At 39.8% G+C, this 23141-nt stretch overlaps 2 protein-coding genes across 2 annotated transcripts in view; both read right to left on the reverse strand.

Moving 5' to 3' along the window:
* Positions 1 to 13069: 13069 nt before the first annotated feature.
* LOC311289838 (uncharacterized protein) lies at positions 13070 to 14572 on the reverse strand (the record flags this gene model as incomplete). The annotated part of the gene is made up of 2 exons (XM_084408084.1): positions 13070 to 13982; positions 14253 to 14572. 2 exons carry the CDS (start codon positions 14570 to 14572, stop codon positions 13070 to 13072), a joined length of 1233 nt encoding a protein of 410 aa, XP_084264210.1.
* A 634-nt stretch (positions 14573 to 15206) lies between these two features.
* LOC311289270 (NLR family CARD domain-containing protein 3-like) overlaps positions 15207 to 23141 on the reverse strand; it is a 39039-nt gene continuing 31104 nt past the window's right edge. The window contains exons 7-8 of the mRNA XM_084407109.1: positions 22739 to 22785; positions 15207 to 16702 (exon numbers count right to left, since the gene is read on the reverse strand). Of these exons, the coding sequence (XP_084263235.1) occupies positions 16170 to 16702; positions 22739 to 22785 (580 nt within the window). The 3' untranslated portion in view covers positions 15207 to 16169. The remainder of the gene's footprint in view (positions 16703 to 22738; positions 22786 to 23141) is intronic.

The raw sequence follows: 23141 nt of genomic DNA on the forward strand, positions 1-23141 counted from the left end.
TGACAGATGTCATTGTTCTCATTGGCATCTTCAGTCAGGGTGGCATTGCTGTAACCAGCGGCAGATTTCATGCTAAGTTGGCATTTGTCAACTGGGGAATCCTCTTTATTTTCCCCCGACACTTTACACAACAAAAGTGAGGAGCCACTCAACTGTGTATTATTACTTCTAAAAACCTTGAGTCTTACCTTATTTTTGACAAACTGAGAACGCCAAAAAGCGTTAGGTTGGTAAAATGTAAAAATGTAATTATGTAAATGTAATTATTGTAACTTTATTCCATTTTCTGTGTGCTTAACTTTACAATACACACTATTTATTAAATATAATATAAGTGGTGTTTTTATGCCAGTAGGGTAAAACATTTATTTGTTTTTATCAGCTGGACAACTGTAGGACAACTGTAGGACTAATGTATATGTTGTCTACAACAATCATACCATAGTCAACGTGGACTACTTTAAATAATTTATCAATTCACTAATGTGTCTATTGAATGCCTTTCGTGTTTTTTCAAATATTGATTAAAAATAAAATGTTTCCTAAAAGTATTTTGATATTAAAGGGATACTTCACCCCAAAATGAAAATTCTGTCATCATTTATTCAACCTCAAGTTGTTCCAAACCTGTATGACTATCTCTGTTCTGCTAAACACAAAGAAAGATACTACTGTATATGTTGAAAAATGTTATAAACCTTAAAAATGATACTATGAAAGTTAATGGTGCCCCAGAACTGGTCAGCTTCCCACATTCTTCAAAATTTCTTCCTTTGTGTTCAACAGAACAAATACATTTATACAGGTTTGGAAAAAACTGAGAGTAAATGATGACAGAATTTTCATTTTTGGGTAACCTGTCCCTTTAAGTGTAAACTGTTGGAGTAACTGAACTGCTGCTAGAAAAGAGAGGGAAAAAAACATTTGACCATTTCAAGTTGAAGTGACTGTCACACCGTGTCCTAACTACACGCGACGCCGCTATAAAAGGTATATTTTCCATGTTTTTGTCCTAACCAGGCGCGACGGCAACACGCAACGATTCTATTTTAGAAACGGTTTCTATTTTTCTGTGACGTCGCGCTGGAACAACAAACACAAAGTGTGGCAATGATAATCTCAGGTACTGTTTATGTGCTTTATTTAATGTTTAAAGCGTGTAATGTGACTTTGAATATCATTTAGTGCTCCAGCTTTGTAGCTGTAAAAGCAACAATGGATAATTCACCTCAGATCTTGAAATGAAACAACTGGAAACAAGAACGTTAAAACTGTGAACAAACAAGTGTATTATTTGACAAAGATTGTTTTAGTAACTCAGTAGCCTATGTATTTTTTAAATGGTGTATTATTTGTGAATTTGATTATGTATACTTATCCATTTTCTTGCGAGTGCCGTCAAGATTACTCTCTTTACGTGCACTCGCTGCGAGACTCCGCCCACACGCTGTTCTGATTTGCTGTGATTTTTGATTGACGTTGTGGCATCTCACAGTCGCGTCGGATCCAAGCGGCAACCTCCCTGGCTGCGTTCGAAACCGCATACTCAATGAGTAGGTACTTAATATCAATAAATACTTACTTAACAAGCGCTAAAAGAGTAGGTACTTTATAGCCAAATCTCGTTGAGTATGGATGCGATCCGGACATCATCCGCCATGTTGACGTTATCATGTGACCAGTGGCGGCTACTGGTCTGTCAAAGAGGGGATGCTCATTTTCGGCCTACATCATAAAATTGTCCATTTATTTAAAAGTAAATTCTGCCCTACGTTCCTTTTCAAGAAAATGGTCTGTGACCCTGTCGTACCAACTAGGCGTCTTTTCCAGTGACTTGACCAGTGTCCTCTCAATGGCCAGCAGAGCTAGGCTGCTTAAACGGCCTTGGCCCATTGTGTTACGGGTGTAGGACTTGAGCCGCTTTAAACAGGAGAAGCTCCTTTCTACACCTGCAGATGTAGCTCCAATTGTTGCCACTAATGAGAACAGATTGTAAAGCTGAGGCATTGCACTGTCCAACTCCATGTCTTTAAGAAACACCAAGTAATCACACAGCTTTCCCCTGTTACCCTGCAAGTCCTGATCTGAATACAGGACTTGAAGTTCTGACCTCAGTCTCCCTGAATCAAAGTGATGGCCATAACTTTTCAGGACACTTTGGAAGGCCTCCTCTGGAAATACTTGTCTCATGTCATCAAATTTCCCTGGATTGACTAATTCTAAGAAGAGCATACTTTCCAAATTTGAAAAACGTCGACGAATCTGCTCCAAGATGTTATCAAGGATGGCCATGTACAGATTTCTATATCGCTCTTGGGGATCCTGCAATTGGGTCAGACGGCGCTTTCTCATGGGCTCATTTCGTGGGTCTGATGTGAGATCTGCTGTTTTGCCCCCTCTGACCTCTTCTCTTTGACAAATGCAAGAAGAGATTAAATTCTTCCAAGAACATCCATCGCCCTCTGCTGGACAATATCAAAGACCACATCAGTCTCAGAGAAGATTTGTTCATATGTGAACAACATGAACACAAACTCAAAATCCTCCAGTTTCCTCACAAAGCCTTTGGCACAATCCAGTGTATCATCATCCATTGTCGTATCTGTAATGATGTTCTCAAATGTCTGCAGGAGGCCATCATAATTGTTTGCCACAGTGCTCACTATCCGTGATGTGAAATTCCATCGAGTAGGAGTGTTTCTGGGCAACCTTGAACAGCCTGCAGACTCCAGAAAAGATGTCCTCTTTGTGGATTTTGAAAAAAATTTGGCAAACCCAGAGAGTGATGCAAAAAAAATTCTGCACTCAGGCAAGCATTTAGCCCCCTCTGACAGCACCAGATTCAGTCTGTGAGCATAGCAATGCACAAACATTGCACTGGGGGCTATTGCTTTCACTTTGGCCTGCAGACCATTGAGATCTGAAGCCATGACAGCAGCCCCATCATAGGTCTGTGCCACAAGCTTATCCTTAAAATTGTAGCCCTGCATGTTCTCATTTAATATATCAAAAACGGACTGGGCATCTCGCCCCCCCCCCCCCCAGAAACATAAAAAAATCCAATAAAGCGCTCCTGAATTTTACCTGCACTATCCACATAGCGAACAATGACAGAGAGTTGCGCATGTGTAACAAATTAGCTCAAAGGAGAAATATTAATAATAACTCATAATTACCCATTATGATTAATTATTAATATTTGGGTCAGTTAATTAGATTAACTTTGAGGTAAGCTAAATTAATATTACAATCAATGAATCAGTTCCAATGAACTCTTTTGATTATTCATTTATTCTAAGAAAAGTGTATTTTTCATGGCCACCGAAAAATAATTATTCCTTAGCATGTACAGCACTTAGAGCATGTAACAAGATCAAGATCGTAAAAGGGACTTTGTTGCAAGCAGGGAATCAGAACCAAATACATGTTGTGCACAAGTTTTACTAACTAAATCAGAAACATAACTAAACTAAACAAACAAACATACATACATACATACATACATACATGCATGCATAGGTAAAAGGGTGAGTGATATGGAACCGGAAGCAGAAAATAGAACTATGGAAAAGATCTATTTAACTATGAAAAGAACCATCAGCTTATCATTTTCAGAGCACCTCATTAAATTGATACTTGCATGGTCTGTTTGTGTGGACAATTCTTGAAGTGGTTGAAAATTGAGTTCGTGTGAGTGTCAAAAGTCATGGTGCAAGTTGCCATTGTTTTCTTTTCTGCTTGATGGAGAAGATAATGATGAACTTGCATGGTGGTTTCGACGCTGTTGTGGTTGAGAGAGAGTGTCCTCTCTTTCTCCTGAATAAACACATGTGAGTCGTGCTGTTGTGAGTCTGCTGAGGTAATTCTGAGTCCAGAACATTCAAGAAAGTTGTTGCTGCCAAATGGGATTCCAGAATCAGTGGAGGAGCTCTATGATAATGTGAGGAATGCTTGTGGATTAAATGGTAAATTCAGACTCCAGTATCAGGACAGAGACTTTGGTGATGCATTTATAAATTTGACACAAACTGGAGAACTTGACAATTTTGGCACTCTGAAGTTAATTCCTCTGCCAGATGTAGAGCCATCCACAACTCAGGCAAGTTAAATTACATCTAGTGGTGATACTTTGTCCATTGGCTCTGGTGACACATATACTACAGTCATACTGTCCTTAGCTTCCTCAGAGTCAGTTTCCTCGCGTACTCAACAATGGCCAGAAGATGCTAGAAGTTGTTTCAGGGTCCTCTGCGGTGTCCGATCCAGCTCAGTCCTGGGTACATTTCACTGGGCTTTTGGCTTAGTATTAATATCTAAACTACAACAAAGTAAAGATACTTCTAGGGTAATCACTCTGACACTTGTTTTAAAAGTTTCAGAATCACCAAAAATGGTTTCATTTTACTTGAAAAAGTTTCAGAATAATACAAAGACAATAATTAAAAAAGGAAAAAAATAACAGAAATGCGTATAGGTCTTAACCCGAAATTCGGACCCGAGATGATGATCTGCCTGATGATTCTGATCATCTGCTTGCCTTGCCAGATCAGCTGGTCCCGGGGGAGATGGGTCCTTGCCTGTCTTCTTTCTCTTCTCCGTTTTCTTGGCTTTATGAAGTTCTCTGGCGTGGTCATTCTGAAGTCGTTCAACTAAAAGATTGTCCATAAATATTTTAGTTTTATCAGTTACCTTTTAGACATGTAAATCATTTAGAAGAGGTTCCAGTTTGAGAGAATTAACAGAAGATTTCATATTTGGGCCTTCTGGCAACACAACAACTGCAAAAATGAAATCTGACATTTTAGAGAAGGTCTGCGATGAGATCTACAAGTATAAAGCTTACCCCAGCAGTGCAGACTTTAGTGAAATATCCGAGGCACTGGTAAAAACCACAGACTGTAAAAAAATATGGACGTAGTGTCGGTGACGTCACCCGTAGGTTTCTGAAGACCGTTTATGAAGCCTAAAGTGGGCGTGGCCGACCGTCGCCATCTTGGCAGCGCGTCACTCCCGAATTTATTTATTTTTACAGTCAGACAATGAACTTAGGTAATGTGACAGCTAACAGACAGCAGACAAACGGCTAATGATGACTAATGGCCACAGCAGAGGGAATCCACCTGTCACTCAAAAGTGGACACCCTTAATTATGCAGAAATTTTAAGGCTTAATATATTTTAAACGGATGAGTTGTAAAAAAAAATTCACCCCCCTCACAGTTGTCATGAAGGGAAAAATAAGCTATATAGACCACAGCCACTTTTTGCACCAGGCTGTAAATGTGTTTTTTTTTTCTGCTGTAAAGTTGGGTATTTTAACATGGGGGAGATACAGATTTGACTCACTTCTGCATCCAGCCTCAAGCGGCCAGTCGATGAATTGCGGTTGAATTCACTTCCGTGTTGGTTTCAAGAGAGAGACAGGGAGGTTGCCGCTTGGTAAAAACACACCCCTGCTTGGCAGAAAAAGGATCTTTCAATGGTTGCTACGGGTGGACACAGAGACTAGAAATGGCCGATCTATGCCCCGAAATGGCCCGTCAGGTGTGTAAATAAATACACATTTAACTTATTTCTAAGTACATGCTTGTACAAAATGACAATTGGCCACAAGGACTTTTCCACAAAAATGTCTAAACAAATGGCTACTATGTTATGTTTGCTTTTTTGTGCCAAGGACTTAAGGGGAACTATCTTGCACCCAGCGCAATTGACTTTGTAACCGTATCATGTATCATTCCTATTTTTTCCCTCCACAGATGCACGTCAGTAAATTAGAGAATGAACTTGCGCTCCCCTGGGCAGTTCAGCGAAAAGAGGATGCGTGTTCCGGCGCAAACGTAGCACGGGAGAGGAGAGCTTATTTGACAGAAGACCTGCTGCATCGTCTATAGTGAGGTAAGCAAAGTAATCTCGGTCTAATGTTAGACTACATTGCAAAAATAACACCATGCATTCATAACCTCGTGATTCAGTGAGAGTGAGCCCAAAACATCGGAAAGTATGTCTTTGTGACATTTCTTTATTTACATTTTGTCAAAAAGAAAAATCAATAGCAAACTGTAACTGAACAAAACAAAAAAATACAAACGGAAAATGAAAAGTTGAAAACATTTAAACAGAAGACCTATAATTATTTTTCCCTCTTCTGATAGGCATGCAATGCGCGCCATGGCGGGATTGGACACTTGAGGGTCCGGGAGTGGCAATGCACGATGTGCTCCTGGTGGCAAATCCGCCGTTATAATAGCAAGCCGCCATGGAACAAGTGCGCCTGCTCTTAAAGGGAATGTGAGATGACGCTCTGATTGGTTTATTTCACGTTACGCCCAAACAACACCTATGAGTAATGAAGGTACTTCAGACCAACCCATTTTAGATTTGCGTCGGGCGCAAGAGTCATTTATCCCCTTAATCCATAAATGGGATAATCTATTATCCCATTTATCTATTAAATACACAGGCAAACAAGCTTAACAAGATAACAAGGGGGTGTGGCTAATCAGAAACACCTGGGGAGACTAATTAACAAGAAAAACTACAAAGGACTACAAAACATGGCACAGAACAGGAAATAACAAAAGTCCACACAAGATAAGAATCATGACATAGCTTCAGGGGGCCAGGGCGGATCCGACAGCTCAGGGGGCCAGGGCGGATTCGAGGCTCAGGGGGCACAGCCTCTGAGGCCTTAATCAGGTACCTGTTGCCCCTCCCCAAAATTTTCTTGGGACGAGACTCAGGCGTGACGGCTATCTCGGGACGAGACTCAGGCGTGGCGGCTATCTCGGGACGAGACTCAGGCGTGGCGGCTATCTCGGGACGAGACTCAAGCATGGCGGCCATCTTGGGCAAAGGTTCGTGGGCTGGAGCCGATGTGTGTGCTGCCCACACACATCATAGCTGTGATGACTATCATAATTGCCGTATCATCCAGAGCTGACTCAAGCAGTGGCCCTCTTGTCCGAAGACACAAGACTGGCATGACGTGAACAGTCTCTGGCTCGGCAGCGGCCATGACAGGATAAGGCTCTGGCGTGAATGTGCTGGTGAGCGATGTGAGCACTTCAGTTGCCAACATTAGAGTGGGCATGACGTGAATTGGCTCAGGCTTAGAGGATACTGTGAGCTTGCGGGGCTCCTCATCCGTAAAAGCCTGCAGTAAATGACAAGCCACTCCGCAAAACGGCAAAGTCAATTTGTGTAGTGTAGAGAGGGGTATTACCAGGCATAAGATAGTAAAGCGGCTCATTAAGTCCATGGCAAAACATGTCCTTTAAGAGCTCATCACAAAAGTCCACCCCATGGCAAAGCTCACAAAACTCCCTCACATACTCCTCAATTGGACGGTTACCTTGGCTGAGAAGGAAGAGACGATATGCTGCATCCATAGTGATGTGACATTTGAACCGAGGCGTCGGAGCTTGTGTCGAGAAAAAATGGGCATGCCAGATGAAGCCGCAATTTGAGGCTTGTGTTGTTAATGTGAAAATCACGTGACTAATGACAAACGAGGCCTCGGTTTGTGTGGATACGTCATCGGTTCGGTCTGAGTGTCGCTTCCGGAAAAAGGGGGTTCGAAACTCGCGCCACCTTGTGGGTGTTGTCAGGAGTAGTAGAAGCAGTTGTAGTAGAGTCAGAGAGTCAGATAACTATCATTGTCATTGTCGTTATTGTGTCATATATGTGTTAGGGCTGTATATTATTACATTATCAGGTTAGAATAGTTAATTGTTAGTATATTGTAATTATTAATTATAGTAGCTATATTAAAGTCTTGTTATATTAATTAGATAAGAGTATTTGGATTGCTTTGGATTTTTGGATCTGGGCTGGACTGCTTTTTGATTTGGATTGCCCTTTTGGATTTGTTTGCTTTTTGTGACCTCTTCCTTTTTCCTGGTAATGGACCAGCAAGAAAGAGGAAATCCTCCCCTGTCTGGGCTCAACAGAAGCATCAGTATCCTCATTTATACCAGCTGGCACTGGCATTATTATGTTCCCCTGCATCCTCTGTGGCTGGAGAGATTTTGCCCGAGAAGAGGAATCGTCTAAACCCCAACACACTTGAAATAATTCTGTTTCTCAATAAAAATCTATTGTAATCCTTCCTTCACCCACCCTAAACTGCAGTGTTGCTCCTCGATGTCCCCAGTCCAATAAGCACAACACTGCACTAAAACTAGTAACCGTTCCAGGGTTCCTGCAGGTTTCGGTAAGTCAAATTTAAGACCTTTTTAAGACATTTTAAGACCATAAAGATTGAAATTTAAGACCTACTTAAAGAGCAGTAAGTATTGGCATTGCCAAAAAAATATTCAAATCAAAGAATTCATTTTATTTCAATGAATTCAGTAATTGAAAAAGCATTAACTTAATTTACAGATAAAGCAATCACATTAGTAACCTTCCAGACCCAACAACGCGTGTCAGAGAAAAGAACAGAATCAGATATAATTTTTTTATAGAAAATTGTACTTTGCATATTATAGGCCTACTGTAAAAAACACATAATTAGTTGATTTTAGTTGATCATAACTAGAGATGAAATGGCATGAACATTTCATTTAATTATTATAGTGCCAAAAATTACCACTGTTATCACAGAATCCTGTTCAAAAAGTACTAATACTACACAATGAAATCAATTCACCAAGTTTTATGTCGAAAAACAGCAAATAACAAATCAAATTAGCATCAATACACACTAACATAAACATTAAAATAATACGATTAAAAATGATAGCCAGATTTTAAAAGTGTCTTGCAACATGTGATATACTAACATGTACAAGTTCAAATACAGCTGACAAAAAAGGTTTTTATAAAAAGATAAACCTCACATATTTCAGACTTTAATTTATCTTTTTTGACTCATTCTTTTTATAAAAAAATTATTTACTGACATTTACAATACAGTTTAGCTTATCTTTTATTATTAATAGTAAAATTCGGTCCGATTTCCCCGTGGCGTCTGTCGTTGCTATGCAACCATCATAGACTGTAAAAAATAGGGGCAACCATGCACTGCGCTCTCCACAATGACAAAAAAGTTTTAGTGGCTAATGGATTTCCACCTCCGAAAAACACTTGCTGTAGCTCTGTTACAAGATTTATTTACTGAGAAGAGAAAAACACCCGTAGTGTTTGGGTGCACCCGCATCCTTCATGTCTTCATGTTGCTGCTCCTGGAAAAAAACGAGCACGTCGCTTCTATTATGACGGTACGTTCACACGGGGCGTCAGCGTCAACGCTTCCCATTGACTTTGAATGGGTGACGTCAAGCGTTGCCGAAAAGAATTGTGGATCCGTCGGCGGCGCTTCACTGGCGTTGCTCGCGGCAGAAGTTGAGAATTTTTCAACTTCTGCCGCGAGCAACGCCAGTGAAGCGCCGCAGACGGAAGCGTCAGCCAATCAGGATCGCTCTATGCAAATACAGTAGCCAGGCGGCAGCCAATCACGTTCATCACGTTCATCCTGTTCAAGAGCAGCAAACTGAGGATAAATTTTAAAATGGAGGAGAAACTAATTATTGCGGTGGGCAATCACCCGGTCCTTTATGACCAATCACTTTTTATGTACCGGGATTCATACCGGAGAGACCAGGCGTGGAAGGAGGTGGCAGAGGCCGTTGGTGAATCTGGTGTGTATTGGACCCATGACAACTAGCATACAACTAGCATACATATAATGTACGGCCCATCAGAAATTTAGGTTTAATTTCATATAAAAAAAAATATACATGATCAGAGTGGTGGGTGATTTTTTTACTATTTATTATATATTATTAATATACAAATATATACAGGATTTTTATATTATTAACGTTAGTAAACTGTTATTTTCCCCAATATTCATATTAATTTCATAACTACACATTTTATAAATAATTGACAAACACGTGTATATGAAGGAACTGTTTATTTCTCTTTTTTGCATCTCAGAGGACATATGCAAGACCAGGGGGCTGTTCCATAAACCAAGATTAGAGTATAAGCCAGGCTTATTTCGGTTAGTCAGGCTTATTTTTGGTAGATTCGGTTTCATAAATCAAACTTAAAAAAGTTCAAACTCAGTTACCCTGGCAACTTATGCTGGGAAACTAGCCTGGTCCAGGGCAGGCTAACTGTCAGGCTAAGCCTCAGCTGTTACACAGATCCTCTAACACTGACCGACAAGAACACAATGATATTACCACTGACACTCTCTCATACCATTATTGGACTTTATTAACCATTATTAGTCCAAAAATAAATACACAGTATACAGAAAATCAACTTAAATAAGGCTACAATGATAAATTAGACAATATAGACTTATGAATACATTTCTCTCTGGTTTGTTTGGCAGCTGTAGTACGTTTATGATTATTAGAAGAACATTAGAACACAATCTAAAAAAAAGCTTTGTAAAGCAGAAGTTAAAATCACAAAATTAAAAATAAATAATTACAAAAGCACAGTATGAATTTTAACTAAGATGAATCTGAGCTTAGTAATTGACAGTATATTAGCCTACATTTGAATATATCATAAAAATACACTTGTAGGTTTAAAACTCTAAATAAGGCACATCTAATGTCCAAATAACAAATATTTTAGCATATATATATATATATATATATATATATATATATATAATGTACTTTATTATGTCTTTCAATTCAAACACATTTAACACAATTATACAAATTGACAGTTCCTGTAAAGACATCATATTTTCCCCCAATAAATATTCCTTATTTTTCCTTCTCCTTTTTTTCTTTTGTGATAATACCCACATGATTAGAACAATAACCAAGAAGTACATAGTTAGACACTTTTACATATGATTTAAGGGGGAAAAGACAAAAAAACAATAAATAAATATTAATAAAAATTTAACATTCACATATTTATATCAAACTCTTATAATGACACATAATTCCTAATAGTTATTCAAGTAATATTATTTGAATATCAAATATTCAATATCAAATAAGCAAATAAATAAAATAATTCCTTTATTTTATGGAATATTCTTTGATTTTAGAGTTGCACATATCTTTTCAAAATGTATACATTTGCTCTTAATTTCATGTTATCCTCTTTATAATGTAAAGTACATTAAGAATATATTATATTATATGTGTAATATATAAAAAATACATTCTAGAAACTAAATCTAACCACTCATTTAAAACTGGGGATTCTTGCTTTATCCAAAAAATGATTGCATTAAAAGCTGTAATTCTCAGCATTCTAAATAAATATACATCATATTTATTAAGTAGCATAGGTCCTATACCCAAAACTATATTTTGTATCTTTATATATTTAGTTTCTTAAAAAAAATCTTCCCTGAATTAGGCTACTTCTGTTCACTGAAGTACCTCTGTTCGCTAGAAGTTCACTGCAACTTATCCAACATCCTAAAGATAAATTATTATAATTAGAAGATATTTCTAGTGTTATAAAATATCGCATATTAATTTTCCAAGCAAAATGTATATTTTAGTCAGAATTATTGCGCTCCTATTTGCCGCGCATGCGCGCAGCGGCGCTCGTTCAATATGAAGATTAGCAGTAAAATGGATACATTTGCTCGACTTTCTAACATTTACAGATGGAGAATATAACTGTAAAATGTAAGTTTTGCACTGAGGGAAAAAAAAAAACATGTCACAAACGCATAAAACAGCACAAAATATACGCTGTTTGATGGTGGATCGATTTGATCCACGATCGACCTCTAGGGCTGCTTCAGAAACGCGTGCACACGCAATTATCTAGACTTGATAAACCTGGATCAAATTAGTGAGATTGCGTGAACTTCAATTACCTTTTATGGAACCACTTTAGCCCCAACTTATTTGTTAGGCTCATTCAAGTCCGGTTTTGGAGTTTAATCCCCGCTTTTCTAAGCGGCTTTTATGGAACAGCCCCCAGGTGGAAGTCTTTGAGAGACAGGTTCAAAAAAGAATAAAACAAAGAAAGGGAGATGAGAATGAGTGGAGCAGGGTCCTCGGTCACACAGCCATGGCGATTTATGGCGGTGATGGGGTTTCTCACTCCATTTATCACTGATAGGGAGACATCTAGTAATGTCCAGAGGCCTCCATCCTTTTTACCCAGGTCATCTTCTGTCCGAGAATCCCTCAATCCAGATCCAGAGGACAGCCAGGCCGAGGGAAGCAGTCAGAGCAATTCCCAGCAAGCACCTGCAGGCAGAGATGAGACAGGGAATGAGGAAGACAGTCAGGCAGACAGAGGCAGACAGACAGACCATGGTAGCAAGGCAGACGGAGCAGGAGGAAACCAGGGTTGCAAACAAGGGAAGGAAAAGAAAGGGACATGAAATGTCCGCTTTTGAAAGGGAAATGCTATCAGCAATCGAGCCCCTGACACAGATGGCTTCACTGCCACGTCCCCCACTGCCTCAAACATCTCCAGAGGATGAAGATGAAATTTTCTTTAAAAGCCTCTTACCATCCATTCGTAGACTTCCTCTGACGAGAAGAGCAAGGCTGCGTTTTGAGATCCACCAACTTGTGTACCAGGCAGAACTGGAGGCTGCTGACGTCGTCCTGTAATAAAAAAAAAAAAAAAAAAAAAAAAAAATCATGCTTGTGCTGTGTTTTCTCTCACAAAAAACATGTATACACACATATATGCATACATACTGTACATAAACATATATATATATATTACATATATATATATATATGTATGTATATGTATAAATATACATACATATATATATACATATATATATATATATATATATATACACATAAACACACACATATATGTGCATGTGTGTATGTGTGTGTAGCTGTCTATGTATGTGCATATATATGCCATTTTTACTTACCTCATATCAGCAGTACTAACAGATGCAGACATTTGTATGTTCTCTCCAGAAATCTGCACAGATCATGATTAAAAACCTGAAAATGCAAACATAAAATAGATTGTCATACAAGGCAATGGAATAAAATACAGAATAATATTATACATTTATGACATAATTGAAATGTGCCCTTTTCACATAAAGTGTAGGTAGCTCTGAAAAGAGCCTTTGGAGTCCTCTATGCACTCGGCTGCCATGGCACTGCATCCTCCTGGCTGAAATAGGCGCAGTATGTGTCCCGGAGTTGGATGGCTCTACGGCTTGCATTGTTGGAGCCCATCCTTGGTGAATCTCTCAGGCCCTCTGGAGCTGAAGGTGCTTCATTGGCAGGTGCAGCTGTGGGTGTGCATCTCCGACCTTCCAGCATTTTCTTTTGGAGGAAGTTGTGCAACACGCATGTGGCCAGCACACATGCCTCAGCAACCTTCGGACTTGTCGCGATGACACGACGATACATCCGCCAGCGAGCAGATAGGATGCCAAAGGCACACTCAACTACCAACCTAGCACGGCTGAGGCGGTAATTGAATGCCCTTCTCTCTGGTGGGATGTGATGTCCAGGGTATGGCCGCAGGAGGTTTGTAGTGAGCGGGAAGGCCTCATCTCCCACAAAGACACAGGGAAGGGGCCCACGATGCTCTGCTCCAGGGATAGCAGCATCTGGTGGTAAGTCCAGCGTACCATCTCTCAGACTCTCTCCAAACGCTGAATTCCGGAGTGTCCCACCGTCACTGGTCCTGCCATAGCCACCAACATCCACCACACGGAAGAGATAGTTGGCATCCACAACAGCCAGGAGCACCAGCGAATAGCTTGACTTATAGTTAAAGAACAAGGACCCTGAATTCGCTGGCGCTTGCAAGAGGACATGTTTCCCATCAATTGCTCCAAGACAATTGGGAAAGTTCCAGCGTGCATAGAACTGGTCAGCTATTGCCCTCCAGTCCTCCTTTTTTGGAACTGGCATGGTGTCCTCCACCAGAGCCTCCCAGATTGCACTGGCCACATCCTGCACAATGCCTGCGACAGTAGAATGGCCCACTCGGTAACTGAAGGCGATAGTTCTAAATGAGTCTCCAGTTGCCAAGTACCTGGGGGAAAAAAAGCATTATACAGTAAAGACACTGCAATATATATATATATATATATATATATACATACACACACACACATTCACATACATACACACACACACATACATACATACATACACATACCTTTTACTACCTTTTACTACGCAGAAAATCGGACTATGAGATATTCAATTTTATTTATTTACCAACGACCATGAGCTTGGTTTCTACACGTATGTATGTGTGTGTGTATATAAAGAATACGCAGTAATATAAAGTTATTCTTACCGAAGACAGATAGCGAGTCGCTGGGCAGGTACAATTGCCTTCCGCATCACGGAATCAGCTCTTGTGATCAGTGGTCCCACCCTGCCCAGCAACTCGTCGAAGGTGTCCGGGGACATCCTGAAGTACCGCTCAAACAGTACCCCATCCAGACGCAGCTCCCGGACAAGTCCGTGATACTCTCCCCGTTGTTTTCGCTCTCTGAGAATAGAATGTACCCAGAAGCGCCGAGTACCACGTCGTTTCAACTTGCGTTGAACGTTCACAGTAACCACACAAGCTATCGCTATCGCTAACGCTAATGAAACCAAATTGGCGTCCATGTTGAATGACAATGAAGCTTGTTGTTGAGTTCCTGTCTAATTTCATTGGCTGACGCTGCTATGACCATGGCGTCAGTGCCAAACTTCAGCCACGCCTTCCGTCAAGCGTTGACGCTGACACCCCGTGTGAACGTACCGTATGCGCGCTTACCGCGCGCCTACATTTGAATGAACTTGAGCGCGAAAAAGACGCGATATGTGAACTGCCTCTTGGCGAGCGACTTCGATACTTTTTTGCTACTTAGTAATAACTTTCTGCGGCCAGCGTTTCTGGAAATGAACGAGGGTAAAATCTTTTTTAAGACCTGACTAAATGAAATTTAAGACCGCGGATGAAAATCTGCCTGTTTTTAAGACGTTTTAAGGCCTTAAATTTAAAGTTCAGAATTTAAGACTTCTTAAGACCCCGCGGGAACCCTGCGTTCACTGCATAATAACCCCCAGAACCAATTTTTCCCACCCCAGACTATTCTGTTGCAGTTTACTTTATTACACTCCCTCCACCATAAGCACTGCACTCAACACAGTGTCAATTTTGTTGTTCATACTGTCACTATCCAACCAATTTATGAATAATTAATTAACTGTGTTTGTGACAGTCGTCTCTGCTCAAGTAAATTCAGACAGAGAAAGATACATATTTTATATTGTACCCAGGCAATGGACAAATGTCCGCTCAGGTCTTTTTATTATTGCAAATGAAAGGTTACAGACATTAACAGTGAGAAAAAATAAATAAATAAATAAATAAATAAATAAATAAAACAGGGAGGGACGGGGTCACTGGTTCAGAATGAATTAATTTGTCTGCCATTTCTTTGCACAGTAGCTAGGTGTCACTAGTGAGCAATGCTGAATGAAGCTTCGAGTAATGAACCTTTGGCTGAAGCAATAGGCGGCGAGGTCTCAGTGGTTCAGGAAGCCTCCCCCTGTCTAATAGGCAAAACTGTAATGTTTGGGTCCAGAAACCATTTATACCAGATATTACAGTATTAATATGCAAATAGTTACAAATGTTGTGAAAAATACATGTTAAAACTGTATAAATTAATAAAGAAAAGATCATATTATGTGTCATTGGCAATATGACCAAAATCATACTTCAAGATAAGACATTTTATCAATAACAGCAGGTCTGTAAATCAGTTCTGTTCAGGAGGAGGTTTATTTAAAGTAAACTGGATTATAATAGAATAATTGATCAATTGTTTACAGTATGATCAGATGATTTGGGTTTATATATTTTACAACAAATAACATGTTTTATTGAATGATACATTTTATTGAAAGGTAATTTTGATAGTAATAATAAATATGATTTATATGACACTACAATAAGAACTGAATGACTGATTTCCATCAACTCAAATATAGTTTGAGAAAAGCACAGACACACACCATCACTCATCATGACTCACAAACACACACTGATCTTACTGTCTATATGAGGATTCATTACACACATTTATTCTGTCATGTTATTTTACTGTAGTATTAATGTAATGAAGAGAGAATAAGAGAACATCTCACTGTTACTGATTTATCATGCAGCTCAAAGCATTATGGGTAGAGTCTCTCATCAGGCTATTCTCATTCATCAACACAATTTCACTGATGATCCAGAATAAACATAAAACCCAGGATAGAGCGGTTGAGTGAATGTGGTCTGGACTGTGTGTATGAGGCTGATTGTGTCAGAGACGCTGTAGAAGGACAGAGTTCCTGCACTGTGATCCACACACACTCCTGTTCTACACACTCCTACTCTATGCCTGATGGACTTTACAGGGAGTGCAGTCGTTATGTTATTGTGTATGAATGAGTAACTGGAGGAAGAGCAGGACAAACTCCAGGACTGATCATTACGTCCAAACACATTCTCATCACTCGATCCCGTCCTGCTGATGCTCTTATATGACACTGATATTAACACATTCTTGACCCACTCAATCTCCCAATAACAGCGTCCACACACACTCTCTCTACACAACACCTGAGGATATAAATAAAATCTGTCTGGATGATCAGGATACGGCTGGACTATGCCAGTGTTAGTGATCTCTCTGTTCTCCTCAGACAGACGGAGGAGTTTATTCATTGTGTTCGGATCCAGAGTGAACTGATGAGAATCTGATGGAGAGAAAACACATCAGTGATTTACAGAAACTTTCTATCATGAGTCTTAATTTCAGATCTGACTGAAGTTAATTTAGGGTTTTTCACAATTTCGTATTACAGAAGCAAATCTTAAAGCGTAACTCTCGGCAAAATGCAACCTAGGGTCTTTTTGTGAATCTACCCGAGGCAAACTTTCGTTTAAAAGCATAATTAGGACGGAAACGCCATTTTTAAGATTGACTGTATTTTTGTTTTCGCTCAAATTGCCTTTTGAATGGGAGTGCTAGGGACACTACTATGATAGCAGTAAAAAATAGTCGATCTCCGAATGCGAATGAACTGACTCTGAATTTTAGTATTGCTTCTTATATGAGGATCCTTTTTCAAATACAAGGTCAATATTGATTTTCACTAATGACAAAACAACAAATTATCCGTGAATTTATGTGGAACTAAGCTTTAGGAGCTTTCCATCTTTACTCTCCCCCCTTTTACGTTGCATTCGGAGATCGACTATTTTTGACTGACAAGATGCCGGTGGCATTTTAGCCAACTTAGCCAAAAAAATGTATGTTTACAACTCTCGAGCACCCTCTCATCTCGTCAGTGCGGAAGCTTGTTAGTAGATTTTCTCTCCGCCATCACGCTTCGTACAATCCAACAGACCTGCGAACTTCAGGCGTGTGCATGTGATATTGTAACGTGCGCGAGGGGGGAGGGGGGAACTGTGGCGTGTGCACGAACTGTGATTGACAGTCAGATCTCACACAGCCCTGTGCTGATTGGACCAGAAGAACCGGGAGTGGTGGGTTTTTGCAAAACAAATAACAGGCTCTAGGTGGAGGTAGAAGCGCAGGTTTTTTTTCTAAAACAGGCTTATTTATGTTGTTCTGTCGGAGCATAGTGTCGGTTTCAGTGAATATGATCAAAAAAATCTTGTCGACTGCAGCTTTAAGAAATGTCATTCTGTAATAGATTTTGTCAGAAATGAGGTTCTAACTGAAATTGCCATGGTTACCAAACAGATAAGATAGGATTCTAAAGTTAAGATCTTTCTGTAATAAGGAATTGATCTATCGGTAAGTCCCTCCCCTCGAACGCAGATGAACCAATGGCAGTTGAGTATCAGTTGCACGGGGACTGGAACTCGGACAACTTTAGGTTTCAGCGCCATAGAGAAACATTGGAAGATCCGAAGCTTTCATCGTTTTGATGGTGTTTATACTACAAAAATGGTAAAACGATGTGCCTGGGGTTCTAGTAACACTGATTCCAGGTATCCTGAGAGGATGTGTATGGGTATTCATGTTTTGAATCACCGTAGTGTGCGCGCGTTCATCAGCTCATTTAAAAAGTGTGATAAGATTTATGCAAACGGACCATTTATCAGCGACTGAAGCCCGGTTAATTTATCATTGATGTGGGCGCAGTAACCTGGTTCCCTAAGGATTCAATCCCAATAAAGACGAAACCGTTCATTTTCTGGTTGTCATATTAAGTTACAATTAAAAACAAAAAGTCCACGCTAACATACAAACCTAAATAGCTAACTGTTCTCACATCATGTACAGTGTAGGTTATAAACACATAAACAAAGGTCTACATTTCAGTGCCTCTCCATATTACAGTTTTTTCCAACTGCTTACACACAAAATCTTTTCATGTCACACGATTTTTGAAACCTCTCACTCAAAGTGCAAAACTACATACCAAATCTCCAAAACCATAAGCTATTTCTCAGCCTTTGACTCAGTTTTCAATTGCATTAAACACTTTTTTCAAAACACTACACACAATTCTCTACCTAAAATCTACCACAAAAATCTAACAGGAAGTGACTTGCTTTCCTTTTCCAAACACAAGCGATCAAAATGCTACACTTATTCACCAGGTCACACACACACACTCCTCATATGTGCAAACACGAATTGCTTAACTGATCACTAACCAATCACTGCTTTACTCTGTAGTATAGGCCTAAATAGGTCAAAGGTCAGATGATCTGTTTTGAACAATGGATTCCTGGGACCGCGACTGCAAAGCGGTTTGTGCGCCGGGATCATTCTGCCCCCCCCCAATTATGTCAAGTGGTTTAGATCCTTGAAGTATTTGACATCTTATCTTCCTGAGTTGTATTTATGTTTGTTGTGTGTTTCTCATTGTTGTCTTTGTTGCAGGAGCTGGGGGTTTCTGGAGGACGAAGGCGAAGCTGCCATTTGTGTGGTGTGTTCACACCTAGTGCTGTGTCTCTTCTGGCATTTACAGTTTTTCTCAATTGTTTACACACAAATACTGGTACTTGAGACACAATGACCACAACATGTAACTCATTCACCAACCCCCTGAGCCAATTCTGCTGAACTACAAGCACAATTCCTGCTTTACACTCAAACTGAAGTTCTAAAACACACTTTTTTCAAAACACTACACACAATTCTCTGCTTTTGGCACAATTTTCATGCAGAAAATCTCTTGTTTTCACAAGGAACACACTGCCATTCAAATATGCACACTGACTCATCATATTGGCAAACACCCGCCACACAGTTTTACAATTAGCTCTTCAACAGGTGAGCTCTTCAACAGGTGAGCTCTTCAACAGGTGAGCTCTTCAATGGAGCAATGGATGCCAACATTGGATTATTATTATTTTTTTACTGTAACTGTATACAGTAAATTCTTCTGTTGTTTTGTATGTAGACCACTGTATGTACAACTTTGTGTTGGTTGGGATGTACACTGTGTACAATGTTTTTGTGGCAAAAATAAAATATATTTGTTACCGTGTATTTGTGTGTTCTGAGTATAAAAACAATATTCTCAAATATTTTATAACACACTTATGTATGTACTGTCTGTAGTAAGTGTAACACTGAACAAAAAAAGGCCATAGTCATTATGATGAATGGAGAAGAAGTGTTTTCCATTCATCATAGTGTTTTACATTGAGCACATCAGTGTTCAACTGGTTCTTATAAATGTCTATTCATATGATGGTTTGTGTGTGTCATTTGAAAACAAAATACCATTTTGAGAAGAAATAACATTGTTTTGAATGTAAAGTTTAATTTTGCAGGAGAAATGAGGGGTTTTGCCCATTGTGTGTGTGTTTTTGGATTTGTGTGTAGAGTTCTGAGAATATGAGGCATGCTTTCAGAAAATGTGTGTAAACAATCGAGAAAAACTGTAACCCTTCACATGTGTGTGCGGGCATTTGTAGTGGATTATTTGGGCGGGTTTGTTTTCCAATTTGGCAGCTGGCCCGGACCTCCAGATACCTCTGCTCTTGATTGCTGAGTTTCTTTAAATTGTGTTTGTTATTTAAAGGGGTCATATAATGCCATTTTTGTACAAGCTAATATGATTCTTTAGGGTCTAAATTAAAAGTTTGTAATATACTTTAATTAAAAATTCTCATTAGTATTGTAAGAAAACACTAATTTTACCTGGTCAAAAACAGCTCTGTTTTCAGCACGCCGTTTCAGTGCATGTGTCTTTAAATGATAATGAGCTTTGCTCACCCCGCCCCTCTGTTCTGTGCGTACACCGTTTGTAACACAATAACCACGCGTTGTTCATTATAAACGTGGGATTATGAATTATATTGAGAACGTCGTACATAGAAAACATGCCGTAATGTACCCTGAGTGTAAACCTTAGATGCATTCATCGTGAAGCCTGCAGCAAGGTTTGCAAATTTCGCAAAGATTAATATAAATACTAATATAAAGGTTAATAAAACATTACACTCACATCTTCTGGAGGTTCAGCAGGAACACGTTGGTACCGATCCGTTTTTTCTCGTTTGTAAAGCTGTCTGGTGTGAAAAGATTCGCGTAAACATGAAAGCATGGACGATCGTGGGGAATCCCCGTGAGGGAATCCCCGCGTCAATCCTTTGGGCATATCGCTTCAAAAACAAAACTCAGCCACTGCATCTATAACGGCTCAGATTTAGGAACATCCAAATGACTGCTGTGTTCCTTATTACATCTAAGAACAGAACACCACAATCGCTTAGACGCCATTCTACTCCAGCATATCAACAATGGCGGACTACTATGACGACGGCTGTCACGGCTTGCTCAGGGCGGGTCTTGTGTTGAAACACGGCTGTCAATCACAATAGTGGGAGGGGCGTACGATCTTATGACGTCACAATATCGAACGGCTTGATTTCAGAGATGGTCAAACATATAAGGAGATTAAAACAAAACCACTGGATGGATTTTAATCATGATAGGATGGTTGTGTACAGGCACTGCCAACAGACATTTCAGTGCAATCAACTTGTAAAAGTGCATGTACCATTATATGACCCCTTTAAAGTGTGTGTATGAGTAGATGCTAATTGATGGTGTTCATCATATTATAATGCCAGTGTAAGAGTTTTAACTTTGAATTTCCAACTATTTATTCAACATTGACAAAGAAAATAAAACTTTTCTATTTTTCTATGTATATGACTCGTGTCCTCTCACCCATCCACTCAAGACGAACCTGTGTGCCCTTAGGGCTATTTCCCTGGTTTTCCGGGGTGGCGTAGTCGATCATATATTGCCATTTCTGTTAAAAGTGTGGTAAACCTTTCTCAACTCTATTACCCTCGCACCGCTACATTTACAGTGTACTTGTTACATCAGATTACTTTCAATGTAGAACATTGTATTGAAATGTAGATATAAGCCTATGAAAGACCAAAGAGCTTTAGATTTAGAACAGCAGTGTTTACATGGTATATCCAAAAATGTACTATTATGAAAGAAGTGTTTGCCATTTGATGCAAATGCTTCATTCTGACTTGTGTTTATGGCATTTTGAATGCAGTGTTACATTTTGAAGGAGATGTGAGGCATTTTGCATTTTGTGTGTGCAGTTTGGGGAATTGTGTGTAGAGTTTTGAAAAAAGGAGACATAGTTTTGAAAACGTGTGTAAGCAGTTGGAAAAAACTGTAAACTGGTAAATGTACATTAATCTAATCTCACACTGTGGTATATGAACAGTGGTGATCCTGGATGTTGTTCATCTGCAATCGTGACGACCGTAACATGAGGCTTCTCTCGCTTGCATTCCAAATGAATCTTGTTATCCACCATATTTATTTTAAAATCTTTCATATATCCCTCCATGGCAATATGTAAGTCCCACATAAATGCTCTCCGACGAGAGGTGGTCCTTCTGTGTCCAAAATGTATCAAAAACATCTTGGGACAAGGTTTTCACACTGACAGCTGTCATTGTAAGCATAGACAGTATAAGAAGTGGACAGAGCTATCTCATTGGAACTCAATTGAGACAAGTGAAGCCCATTTTTAGCGATTTTTTAGGCCGTTCCTGACGCGCAGACTCAAACAGAGCTTGACGACGTAAATGTGACGTGAGCAACCCGTCTGTCTTCTAGTAGCTGTGCCAAGAGAAATCTGAATCATTCCCTTCCGAAACTTGCAGAGACGGAGAGCGTGAGTAGGAGCTGTCCATGAGCTAGGAGCAGGAGAAACTTTTGCTAGGTATTCTGATTAATTATTTTGTCATTTTGCCTCCACGTCCCCCCGATTGCGCGCGAGCTTCTCCTCCTGTCCATACGGTAATCTCTCTACTGTGCGACAGAGAGTCGCGTGGTTATGACGCAATCGTTAGCCTACTTTTACAAAAACTGCTTCTACGGGGCCATAACATAAGCTACAAGGTAATGGAGCCCTTTATACATTGTCGTGTTTCTTTAGAAATAAATAATGGACAAATGGAGTCTTCAAACGCCTCAGATGTAAAGTTATTCGCTGTCAAAGTGACGCCAAAATGAATGGGAGTCAATGGAATGCTAACAGCAAGTGAAGTTCTGCTACAAGATGGCGACACGCGGCCGACTTCAACTTCCGGTCGACTTCCTTCCCACTTGATTGTAAGACAGTTAGCAACTCCATTTGTTTGTCCGAGTTCGCAACAGTAACTAAGGGGAGCAGGGCTTACCGATTGGTCAATTGTGAAACTGAAATCTTTTACAGTGTGTGTGAGAGAGAGAGAGAGAGAGTGTGTGTGTGTATACGTACATTTGTGTAATCCTGCTGTAATCCTGATCTCTCCTCCATGATCCACACTACAAAAGACACACAGTGTCACAGTTAATCAGGAAAACACACACACACACACACAAACACACTCACCCACACGAAAACACTCTTTTCTCACACACGCACACTCTCTCTCTCTCTCTCTCTCTCACACACACACACACACTCTCTCTCTTGCTCTCGTGCGCATGTGCGGAGAGAGTGTTGCGAGGATCCTGTGAGTGAGAACGCTGCTGTTGTGAGAGTGTGCTTTTCTCTCTATTCCTGTTTTTTCACAAGCGTGTTGGATTGCTTGGTTTTAATAAACTTATTGGTATAATATTGTAGAGGAAAATAATTAGTGTGTGAAGTATAATTAAGAGAACGTTTATACTACAGTCTC

Source organism: Rutilus rutilus, assembly GCF_951802725.1.
Source record: "Rutilus rutilus genome assembly, chromosome: 4".
NCBI classification, from domain to species: domain Eukaryota; kingdom Metazoa; phylum Chordata; class Actinopteri; order Cypriniformes; family Leuciscidae; genus Rutilus; species Rutilus rutilus.